The following is a 13,167-nucleotide window of genomic DNA, read 5'->3' as shown; positions in this document are numbered from 1 at the left end:
GGTGTAACCATGAGGGTGCTGGGTGGGAATTGACCCTGGGTCCTCTGGAAGAGCAGTCAGTGCTCTTAACCGCTGAGCCACCTCTCCAGCCCCTCAGTCACTTTTCGTTTCGCTGTGATAGAATTCCTGACACAACTCAGTGGAGGAAGGGCTCGTGTTGGCTCCCAGTTAAAGAAGGGGCACAGAGTTATGACAAAGAAGACATTAAACAGTTGGTCACATTGCATCTGCAGTCAGAAAACTTAGACCAGACAGGAAGTGGAGACAGACTATCAAACCTCAAAGCCCACCCCATGTTGTACACTCTCTCCTGTTAGGTTTCCACTCTTTAGGGTGTCACAGCCTCCTAAAATAGCACCTTGCTCTGGGACCAACTGTCCAAGCACATATTCCTTTGGAGGACTGGACATTTCACCTGGAAACCACAACAATTTGCATACCAGAATCATTTTAAAAGTGAGTAAGAGTGCTGAAGAGAGATGGACCAGACATAAAGAACATTTGTTCCTCTTGCAGAGGACCTAGGTTCAACTTTCCCCACCCATGTGGCACCTCACAATCTTCTGTAATTCCAGTTCCAGAGGGATCCAGTGCCCTCTCTGGCCTCTGTCGGTACTGCAGGTACATGGTACACAGACACACACACAGGCAAAGAGCCCATACACATAAAATAAAGTGTTATAAATTAATAAACCATACATAAATAAATAAAGCATTAAATAAAAACAATTAAAAGGAATCCACAAGCACAGAAAAGTTGATCTTATTTCCTTCTTGTTGCTTGACTGAGGCTAGAAACAAAGCCCTTCTGGGAAGCTCACGGAGATAGTACACAGTGAGCAATGTGCCTCCTCATTGTCCCCTCTCAGAAAATATCATTAATAAATGCTAACTATTTTGCTGCCAACCTAGATGTCATTTATAAATTCTATTCTAGGCCCTCCTGTTTGTTTCATCAGACACCCACACTTTCTGGCGCTTTTGCATTAATGTTCATGAAAACTTAGTCAATTTGAGTTTGTATGGTGATATATTATGCACCCCAATATATTGTGTACCCTAATAGTGTACCCTAATAAACTTATCTAGGGATCAAAGGACAGAGCCAGACACGAGATTAGAGAGAAGCCAGACAGTGGTGGTACACATGCCTTTAATCCTATCACTCAGGAGGCAGAGATCTGTCTGGATCTATGTGAGTTCAAGGCCACACTGGGAACAGAGCCAGGCATGATGACACACACCTTTAATCCCAGTACTTGAGATCGCATGTCCTTGCTTGGGAAGAACACAAACCTTTAGTCGCAGGAAGCAGAAAGGTATATAAGGTGTGAGGAAACAGGAACTAGAGGCTTTTTAGCAACAGTTCAGCTGAGATCCATTTAGGTGAGGACTCAGGCTTTCAGTCTGAGGAAATAAGATCACCTGAAGAGTTGGTGAGGTGAGGCTGGCTGTGACTTGTTCTGTTTCTCTGATCTTTCAGATTTTACCCTAATATCTGGCTCTGACTTTTTTTTATTAATAAGACTATTTAACAATTCGTCTTACAAGTTTGAAGGATTTGTGTGACTTGATTCCTTACTTGTGGCCTTGACAGCAAAGTTATGAAGTGAACCAAATGACAAAACAAAGTTCTTGGAATCAGTGACAGTGCCACTGGACTGAACATGGCCTCTGGAATCACAGATCTTTCATCAGCTCATTACTGGGTCTTGAAAAACTAAGGGACATCCATGTCTCTTGTCATAGAGTATGCATGAGGGGGAGACATCTGACAGAGTACCCTCCCTTCAAAGGAAAGCCACTGGCTAACTCGTCTCTTCCTCGAATGCAGATTCCTTCAGGATACTATCTTCAGACCATGAATTCCAACCGGAACTTGGGGGGATCCCCTCTGCCCATTGCACTAATGAATGCCATCAGCATCCTGCCATTATTAATTCTGGCTCCCTTTATGGATTACTGCAGTAACCATCTACTTTCCTCTGAGAGAGACGGACCGCTCCTGTCAGCATACATTAGTAAGTACAACACAGGATTCTGAGAAAATTGTTTGCAAGTTAGAAACAAAAAAGACCCTAGCTACATGCTCTTGAATAGATGCACAGCTTTCAGAAATTTCAAAAATGAATAAATAAATTTATGAGTGGTAGCATCCAGGTCCCTGAATCCTTACCCAGACATCGACGTAACATCTTCAATCCATCCTTTTATGCTTCCTCAGAAGTCACAACCAATATAAAGAGACAGTGAGACCCTGAACACCACTAAGTGGACTTACCTTCAGTAAAGATCCTCAGTCCTAAGATAGTCCCTACTGTGTTCTTAAAGAGAAAAGGTGAATCTCAAAAAAATTAATAGTTTTAATTTCTGAACCAGTAACAAAGTTTATTACAAATGAGTACTGTGAGCATGGAGATAAGGCTCTAACATGCTTGCCTGACATGAATAAAGCCACATGTTCTGTCTCCAGTCCCGAAAGAGAAGATTAGCTCCCTGATTCACAGCCTCTATAGAGGCATTCTTCGGATAGTAAGGGGTAGAGCAATGATTTTCAAAGGGTTTTCAAAGTAGAACAATTTAAGATAGCTTCCCTAGGACACATACATAAGCTGTAAAATAAAATTCATCTGGTTAATGGAGAGAAACCACAGAATCCATTCTGATGGGTATGTCCTTCCAGCCATGTTCAGGAAGGCATTGTCAGAGAGCCACAGGTCAAGGGGACAGTGAAAGAAACACCTAACCTCTCCTGTCTGCACTTGACTTGTTTTAGATTTTTGGAGGGGCACAACCTACATAAACCGTGGGTCACGTTGTTCTGTGAGACTTGGAATCACTTGGCATGCTATGGGTGCCCAGAACACAGCCCTGATACTCAGCAGAGGTGTTACAAACATTGGTGATTATGGGCCACCATTTGCAGGGGACACATTTGTCCTTTGATAGGAAAAAAAGAAAAACCAAACTGGAAACTCCTGGGAAACATTACACAGGGCGAACGAATGTGGTAGTCGATAGCTGAGACATGATTCCTTTGCAAGAGTCAAGGACAGACTGCAGATTTCTTCTTCCTGCTAGTTGACCTGTTCTGTCTCTCCTTAAAGACCAGAGGTCATGGTCTTCTGGCCACACACACTTCTTGCTGTTTCTCTGTGCAGGAGTCGCCGTTTCGTGTGTGTTTCCTGTATTCCTCAAACCCCTGAGTATAATTCTACCAATCAGAGCACAGGGTGTTTGGTTTTGGTTAGAACTCAAGGTGACTAAAATCATCATAGTGACTATGGTCATCCACACAGAGATCTTTAGGACACAAGTTTCCAGAATTTACTTCTCACCAGGTAGGCCTGTCATTATTGTAAATAGCATTTAGCAAAATATAAGTCTTAATTTTCTTACAATCTCTGAGTTTTAAATATGCTTTTTATGTCTGCTAATGAAGAAATCGAAGAAAGCAGTATTATTTAGAGAAGACCCAGGATTCTTTCCTGAACTTTGGAGACACAAATGAAAGTAGACAACCTTGTATGTTTGACTTCTGTGAACTCACTATTGAAACAGAACAGAAGCAACGGACGGCGAGGGGAGAGTCCATTGATGTTACAAAATGTCGAAGAACTTGCCAGTCTTACGCAAGTATCATGAAACTTACAGGCAGAGCTACCAAATTTATGCATGAAAATTTTAAATCTGGCCCACTTTAAGGAAACAGACCAACAACACAGCTACCAGAGCTTAATTAGAAATCCTCCTTAGAATAAAGCATCTTAAGTTCAGTTTAAATTTGATCAACTTTCTCTATGACATATTTGAAATCATGGCTAGTCTGCTAGATATGCTCTCATGAATAAAGGTGGCAGAATTATCTAGTACATCATTTGATGTTGTTGATGAACTAAATTATCTCCCACGAAAATCGGCAACAAGACCTGTTGGGCAGGAGACAAGAAAGCTAGACTCACTTCAAAAGAAATGAAGCTTTGCTCCGCTGGGTATGCAATAGTGAATTCAGTTGTTTCTAAGCCAGACTCCATTCATTCATTCATTTGCATACATGTTCATTCATTTGCATACTTGTTCATTTATTTGCATAATGTTTTGCTATGGGAATATAAAAGTATGATGATATGCGTCTTTTAAACTAGATATTTGGGTAGGTTTTCCATTTTCTGGTTATGATTATGGAAGATTAACAAGTTTCACCAGGACATGAAAGCCAAACCAAGGGTACTTTCTGATACCAATTTACATAATTGAGTGAGTCTAATACTAAAATTTCCTTCCACTTTGAACTCAAATGCCTGAAAATATGAGTGAGGCATATAGGTATATAAATTATGGATGGGCATATATTTATGAGTTCCTAGTTTGAACATGGGCATCATCATGTATATATTATTTTTAGATGCATGATAAATGATAATTTAATATATAAAGCTTATCAAGACAGTGTCATTTAAATTCAGGTTCTTCATTTTGTGGCCATTATACCATTATTATTATTGTTATCATTAGAATTATTAGTATTATTCCATTATTCAACTATATGTGGCTATTAGAGTATAGAAGTTAAATTATCAACATTAACTTGAAATCTTTACTGCTGATTTCAGTTAGCAGTGGAAAGTAAATTAAGTGCCCCTCCACTGGCTACTTTCCTTGAAGGTGTGACTGAGTACCTGACGGCAGCAGCTCATAAAATGAAAGGCCTGTTTTGGTTCATGCCTTGAGGGGATGCAGTCCATTATTATGAGGAAAGGTACCATGAGAGGAGAATGAGGCATCGGGTCACATTGTATCACAAAGAAGCAGGGAGAGGGAATGTTAACAGTCAGCTCAATTTCTTCTTACTCAGCCTGGGACTTCAGCCCATGGATTGGTGTTGCCCACACTAGGGGTGTGTCCTAGTTAGCTTCAACCACCATCTTGGCACAGCCTAGGGCTAAGAGAAGAAGACTCCTTTGAGAAACTGCCTGATCATATTTGGCTTCTGGCATGTCTATAGGGGATTGTCTCGACTACTAATTGGTGTAGGAGGGCTTAGTCCCCTGTGAACAAAAGCATCCTTCGATAGGTGGTCCTGAGTTATACAAAAAAGCTAGCAAGTGGGAGCCTTGAATGAGTCAGCAAGCAACATTTTCCTTGGTTTCTGCTTCAAGTTCCTGCTCCAGTTTCCCACGGTACTAAACTGGGACGTGGAGTATCAGCCAAACAAATCCTTTCCTCCCCCCACACCTGATTGCTTTTGGTCACATTGCTTGTCACAGCAAAATAATGAAACTAGAATAGGGTGGGTCTAGAATATCCCCCACAGACATGCCCAGAGATTTGTATCCAGTAAGATTCTAGGTATTGGAGAGCTGACAGAGAACATTATTCAACAGCTCCTCTTGTTGCTATAGGAAGCAGCTGTTTCATGTGTTGTTCCAAGCCTTATGATATCCAGTTGCTCTGCCTTCAGGAACAGTCATATTCCAGTGAAGTGGGTGATGACGACAATGATAGTGTTTGAGAGGCAGAATCACAGCCCAGACTCCTGGGAGATGGAGAAATCTCACCTAGTTGGTCAAACTTGGAATTTAATAAATCATTTAATTTACCTAGCTCATAATCAATGCAATGAGAAGGATTTCTCATTCACCATATAAACTGCTGAGTTCATCACTAAATAAAACCATGAAGTATGTCAGTCATTAAAAGCACCTCTACAGGCTTTGGTTCAGTCGGGAGAGGGTTTGTCTAGCATGCTTTGATCCTCAGCACATCATAAACCAGGCATGTGGATGCCTGCCTGCAATCCCAGCACTCAAAAGGTGAAGGCAAAAAAAAGGAGTTCAAGGTCATCCTCAGCTACAGAGTGAGTTTGAGGCCAGCCTGGGACACATGAGAGACCATCAAAAAAGAAAAATAAACCTCTACACCTTCCAAACCTATGCCAGGCAAAGGCTTGATGTTCTGATAGTATTTATGAAGATTACATCCCCTCATAAAAAGTCAACCTTAATTTACCAAAATTCTAAAGTTGCTATTATCATTGTGATTCATCCTGTCATAACTAGCCATACTTTGTTTCAGACTTTTATAGTGCAGAATTGTTTATATCATGAGTATTTCTTTCCTTAGCACTGATTACAATCATGTAATGTGGTATTCAGTAGTGAGTGCTGACATAGACTAGTATTAATCTGACTAAAATGAGCCCAATTAAGATTACTAATAAGTGCCATACAAAGCCTGAGAATACAATTCTCTTGGCTTTGAAGTACCATTTAAATCGAAATGCAGACAAAATATATCCTAGTATCTGTAAGATCTACTTTACAATAACCTGAAAATTCTGATTGTGACAGAAAGCCTGTTGTAATACATTTCAAGCAAAGGGTTGACCCCTTTATGCATAACCAGTACCTTCTGCTACTTCACATGATTGGTTGTCACAGGAAGTTCCCATTTGGGTTGGAAAGGAAGTGATGGTTAGCCTAAAACCAAAGCCCTGGCTCAGTCCCGTTGACTGAAAGTAGGGTTCACCCTCTTTTCTCTTCTCTCCCTTCTACTTTCTGTTAGCTTCGTGCTATTACAGTCCTGGACCACCTTGAGCTTGCAATTGACAGCAGCTCCCTGTCTCAACCACCACAGCACTGGTTACAGGCATGGGAGGCTATGCCTGATCGCAATCACTATTTTCTGAGAGGTTTAACTTGAGTTGATGAATTTTCCCAAGAAACACCCTATATGCCCATTATAAAGTATTTAATTGAAAGAACTGTGTAAACAGGTAAAAGAGTCACTTTTGTAGATATCAACTGCAGTAAATACACTTTCTTTTTTTAAGTTTTTTATTCATTTAATATACCAATAACATATCCCTCTCTTTCTTCCCTCCTCCTGCCCTCCTCCAGCCACACACACACACACACACACACACACACACACACACACACACACACACACACACACACAATCTATCCTCCAGTCCCTCCTCTAAAAAGGTAAGGCCTCCAATGGGAAGTCAACAAAGCCTGGTACGTTCAGTTGAGGCAGGTCCAGGCCCCTCCCCCTGCATCAAGGCTGTTCAGGGTGTCCCACCATAGGTAATGGGATCTAAAAAGCCAGTTCAAGTACCAGGGATAGATCCTATACCCACTGCCAGTGGCCCCTTAAACAGACCAAACTATACAACTATCTTGCTTATGCAGAGGGCCTAGTCCAGTCCCATGCAAGCTCTACAGCTGTTGGTCTAAAGTTCACAAGTTCCCAGTAGCTTGGTTCAGTTGTCTCTGTAGGTTTCCCCATCATAATCTTGATGTCTCTTGCTCATGGAATCCCTCTTCCCTCTCTTTGACTGGACTCCTGAAGCTTGGCCTGGTTCATGGTTGTGGATCTCTGCATCTGCTTCCATCACTTACTGGACGAAGGCTCTATGCTGACATTTAGGGTATTCACCAATCTGATTACCAGGGTAGGCCAGCTCAGGCACCCTCTCCACCATTGCTAGTAGTCTAAGCTGGGGTCATCCTTGTGGATTCCTGGGAACTTCCCTAGCACCAGGTTTCTCCCTATCCCCATGATGTCTCCCTCTATTATGGTATCTCTTTCATTGTTCTCCCTCCCCCAGCTCAATCATCCCATTCCCTCATGTTCTCATCCCCCATCCCCTACCCTCTATTGCCCCCTCACCCCCAGTTTACTCAGGACATCTCATTTATTTCCCCTTCCCAGGGCAATCCATGCATCCTCTCAGGGTCCTACTTGTTTTCTAGTTTCTCTGGAGCTGTGGGTTATAGTCTGGTTAGCCTTTGCTTTACATCTAGTATCCACTGATGAGTGAGTACATGCCATGTTTGTCTTTCTGAGTCTGGGTCACCTCATAAGTTTTCTTCTTAGTTGTTCATTTATTTAACAAAGGCACATTGCTATCCTCAGGTCTTTGAGTTAACATAAAGTTGGAATGAAGTTTGGAGTGAAGTAGATGATGGACCTAGTGCACCATCTGAAGCAGTGTTTGATGCCTTACAGAGAGCAATACTTGGATCTGATCGTGTCAAATGCATGATCTGCTCCACATTCAAAACCTGAGAGAGACTAAGTCCCATCTCCTGAAATGAGAACAGTGGTCCAAACAGAAACAATACAGAGATGGAGTGTAGTTCACCCGAACACAGAAGCATGTAACTAAGAACAAAACCAATTAAAATATTTTAAAACACAGGGCAATTTTTGAGAGTTTATTTTTACTTTATGTGTATGGGTATTTTGTTTTATCTGCATGTATGTCTGTGCACCACCTGCATGCAGCACCCTTGGAGGCCAGAAGAGGGTATTAGATGCCCTAGAACAGACAGTTATGAGCTGCCATGTTGGTGCTGGGAATCACATCCCAACCATCTGCAGATCAGTGAGCTCTGTTAAATGCTCTGCTGTCTCTCTAGCCTGATACACTCCATTTCCATAGTGGGAAGTATCTTCCCCAAAGGCAGCAAACACGTGGTAATAAAGTCACTGCCAAGTTCATTTTCTGTTCTGGAAAGCTGCTAAATGAAGGATCGAAGGAAAATGTCCTAACCCCTCAGGAGAAGTTCATAGCTATGGTAGCACGCTGACACACTGGACTCCATACATCAAACTATCCATGAAAAGTCTATAGCCATCCTAATGGATAAGCTTACCTTATTATATACTTTATATTTATTATTACATAACAGTAAAGGAAGGGTTAATTCGAGAACAAATTCCAATTTCTCTTATTTCATTGTGCTCTAATTTTAAAAAGTATTACATAGAGTATAATAATATACATTATGAGAGCTTTGAGACTTTTACGGGCTTGTCTGCAGTCACATAGCAAATATTAAAGCATATATTATTTGATATCTCCTCTGGAAACGTTGTGCTCCATCTTATTAATACAGGTCTACAGGAACTTAAAATTTGTGCATTCTGATCAATGGCACTCTGCTTTGGGTATGCTGTGATCTCACCTCAGTTAAATTGTTTTAATGGAGTAGATTAAATTTAGATTGGAATCAATTTCACTGGCCTAAGGTTGCAGTAGCAAACAAAAATTTAGATCCTTCTTATACAATAAACTCTGTCCCAGGTCATCTAAGTAATGTGTGCTATAATTTAAATGATCTCATCTTCTCTGAAAGTCACATTGAAATTTAATGTCCAATGGGACAGTAGTGGGATGTTTGGACTGCAAGAGGTGCCTGAGCAGTGAATGGGATTCCATGCTCTTAAAAAAGGGCTTAATGAAAGAAGTATGTTCTTTTTGCCCTCTGACTCTACTCTGTGAGGTCACAGCATTCATCTTCTTTGGAGGCACCAACATAGACCAAACATCGGCCTGCACCAAGTGAAGCTGCTGAGCCCTAATCATGGACTTCCCAACCTGTAAAACTGAGAAAATAAATCGCTGTTCTTTATAAATGATCCTATTGCAGGTATTGGTTTCAGCAATGTAAGACGACCTTTTGAAACAATTAATTAAATATGTGCTTTGTCCCAATTTGTGCAGAGAAGGACCCTTGGTATTAAGCTAGATCAGATTGGATGAACTTTTGGTTGGATTGAGCTAGATCAGGTTGAATAGTCTATGATAACGCAGAGCTTCTCAGAGTTTGACATGGATAGGAACCATCTTAGGATGTAGTTTAGTGTAGGTTCTGATTCTGTTGTTGGGTGTATGCCTAAGAGTCTCCACAGCTAACAAGTTCCCAATGACAGCAACATTGCTGGCTGGTCACACAGGGGAATGTCAAGAACAGAAGGGGGCCCAGGACAGCTATCGAAGAGTCCATGAAGATGTGTAGAATGGTAGCAGTGGCCCAGAAAAAAAGGCCACAGTTTGTTATCAAGCCAAAAATAAAATTAAAAACAAACAGCAAATGCTGATTACTAAATAAATGCCTCACTATAGCTCTGGACCAAATCTGGACCCAGATATGTCTGTGGATATGTAAACTATGAGATACTTGCACATATGAATGTTTCAAGTTATTTAATCATAAGAAATGTTAACTTTGAGCCCCAGCTGCATGAAATTACACAACTCCCTCACAGATTGTCATTTTCAATGTGAATTATTAAAAGGTGGTTTAAAAAAATTCCTATTGTTACACACATACTTACTTACATTTTCTTTTTTACCTTTTTCCTTTTGCCTACAGGAACTGTATTTATTACTGACCATTTATAGAAAACCAAAACCACAGACCCTAATCTAACAAATCAGCAGACATACTATAAACTTTCTCAGACAGATTGTAAACCTTCTGACCTATAGACCATCACTTGATGGTCTCCCATCCAAGCACTAACAACCCCTGCTTGACCTCTGAGAGGAGGAGAGGTCAGATGAGATGGGATGGGATGGTCATAGACCAAGTGATGTCAATACTCCAAGTGTGTGTAGTCTTTGTCTAGTTATATAACATGAAAAGCATCTCAGAAGACACTTCCAGAAGTCAAATTCTAAATTAGGTACCTTTCTGTGGTAGGGTTGAACCAGGACCTCACACACACTAAGCAAATATTCTACCACCGGTAAGCTGTGTCTTCAGGATGCAAATTACAATGAGAAATCCTAAGAAATCAACTTGACACTCATTCCTGGTTTTATGACTTGTCCTCCTAATAAGGAAGGCTTTCTAAGATGTTTAAAACTATGTTATTGCATGTTGGTAAACAACCTTTCAACCATTGTGAAGTTGATCTGTGTAAAATCTTTCAATCATGAAAAAAAATCTATTATATCTTCTTTTTTTGCCTCTTATTGAAGATGGATTTTTTTTCCTCACATAATATTTCCTGATTATGGTCCCCCTCCCTCTGTTCCTCCCAGTTTCTCTCCACCTCCCCTCCCATCTGGATAGACTCACTTTCTGATTCTCATTAGAAAACAAACAGGCTTCAAAGGGATAATAAAAAAAATAATGGATTCAGTTCTCAGCTCCAGAAAAAAACAAATAAATAAAAAAAAAAAACAAAAAAAAGCATGATAAGATAAAACAAAAACTATCACAACCGAGTTGGATAAGACAAACAGAAGGAAAGGGCCAGGGGTGTCTGCTCTCTGTGCATCAGAAGGATGTTCCAGAAACATCCCCCAAGTCAAGGAATAAGGAACCTCGCGGCTTGTTAGCATGCTTCCCAGCTAGCTTTTCCTTTTGTCTTCCCCTGCAGTTGCTGGTAACGGTTGTGCCGCCTTGTCTGTGGCAATAGCCGGCTTCCTAGAAATAAACAGAAAACTCGCCCAGGAGCAGTCTCCTCCAGGCAAAGGTTTCTCTGTTTCCTCCCTGGCCTATGGCTCTCTGGTTCCTCAGTATGTGTTGCTTGGAGTGTCTGAAGCCCTGGTCAACCCAGCGGGTGAGTAACGCTGTGAGTGCTTTGAGGGGAGCATGCCCCCATGGCCTGCATTCCCAGCGATGCCTCTAGCAAGCCTGTTTTCACCCTCACTTGAAACAACGTCTCGATTTTCCTCACTCTGCTATCTATAACCAACTATTAATTCTATTAGGGTATAGATAAAGGGACTCGCTAACCTGATTAGAGCCAAGACCATTTGGTCAGACAGAAATGGGCAGAAATAAACCTGGAAGACAATGTACCGAAGCACACTGAGTTAACATCCGTCCTCCACCCTCTGACTTCCCTCCCTCTGACTCAGAGGCATTCACACCCGTACCCTCCCAAAAGTGGGGCATGGACTTACAGAGTATATAAACATGCAAATGAGATGACAATTTGATGCAATTTACCTAATATCTCAATGTCTTCAAATTGAATTACCCTAGATTAAGTGTAATCACCAGTATTTCATAAGACATGTTCAAATTATGTTTATTAAATATCAGAACTTTATAGATTATCTCGATTGCTTATATTGATTAGACTAGCCACTTTATATTTTACCACGAAATTTCGAGAACTTCCTGTAATGTTTTTATGTGTGTGTTTGTGTGCTTGCACACTTATCAAAATAACCTAGCAACCATATCTTGGGTTTTGACCCTCCTCATGGTTCCCTGAAATGTGACTACACATAACTCAACCCATATTACACACTTTAGTAAGAATATTTTACATGATTAACTAAAAAAATATGTATTTATTGCTATTCTCCACATATGAGTATTTTGCCTGCATGTATTGTGCATGCAGTGCCTTTGGAGACCAGAAGAGAGTATCTGATCCCCTAGAACTGGAGTAGAAATGGCTGTGAGCCATGATGTGGGTGAGGGAATCTAACCTGGGTCTTCTAGAGCTGTTAACCATTGAACCACCCCTCCAGTCCCGTAACTGTGTCATATATCCACTGCCCCCTCTTCTCCACAACTTTTGCATAATCATCTTAAATGAAAATTTCCAATCATTTCATTTGTGTCTAAAATCTTCAATGAGTCTATTATAGTCTGAGCTATTTCAAACTTCTTTATGCCTATATTTAATAAATTTATGTCCACACATACAATGTGCACATATATAAAACTGGAGGAATTAATTTAAAAAGTTGAAATAAATTAATGAAATTTTTCTAATGATAGTCACAAACATATTCACATTTCTTCTTGTTCTGTTAAAAACATGTCGTTTATATGTTCCATATGAATCAGTTACTAGATTCTATGATGGGAAGGCCATTGTGTATCACAGCAAAGAGTAAATAAGAAGTGTGAACAAATGCTACCACAGTGGCATTTGTGATCAGCCCATTGCTGTTTGTAGGAACTTCTTGAAAATAGGTAAAATTCTTTGGGTCTCCTGAAGAAGAATGATTACATGGAGGAAATTCCTAACCTGCTGAGCAAAGTGATTTCAACATTTAGAAGCCAAAGAGATCATTAAAACCATGAACTATTAAAAACAGTGGCTCATGCATTGTAATCACTAATCTAACCTTTTAGAATACCTATCAGGAAACTGAGTTCAACTAAGTAAGCTTTTATCTACTATAGGGTCTGTAGACCAGAGACCAGAGACTTTGATTTCATGCCCAGCCTTCTACCTGCTACATGAGGGTCTTTGGGACTCATTTAATCTCTAAGCTTCAACTTTCTGATCTTAAAAATAGAAAGAATAATCATTATTCTTATATCGTAGCATTAGGGGGAATGGGAATGGGAGGTCATTCTTTGAAAACCAACTAGTATAAAACCAAAAAGTATA

The 13,167-nt window shown here is 40.5% G+C and overlaps 1 protein-coding gene across 1 annotated transcript in view; it reads left to right on the top strand.

The window, feature by feature from the left end:
• Positions 1-13,167, top strand: part of Slc15a5 (solute carrier family 15 member 5) — a 100,413-nt gene that overhangs the window by 38,025 nt on the left and 49,221 nt on the right. Inside the window, 2 exon segments of the mRNA XM_006976499.4 lie at positions 1,835-2,021; positions 11,185-11,367. Coding sequence (XP_006976561.2) covers positions 1,835-2,021; positions 11,185-11,367 — 370 coding nt within the window.

This window comes from Peromyscus maniculatus, chromosome 3, assembly GCF_049852395.1.
Source record: "Peromyscus maniculatus bairdii isolate BWxNUB_F1_BW_parent chromosome 3, HU_Pman_BW_mat_3.1, whole genome shotgun sequence".
Lineage (NCBI taxonomy): Eukaryota > Metazoa > Chordata > Mammalia > Rodentia > Cricetidae > Peromyscus > Peromyscus maniculatus.
Note: the sequence above shows the minus strand (reverse complement) of the source record. Positions and strands in the feature narration are given on the sequence as shown.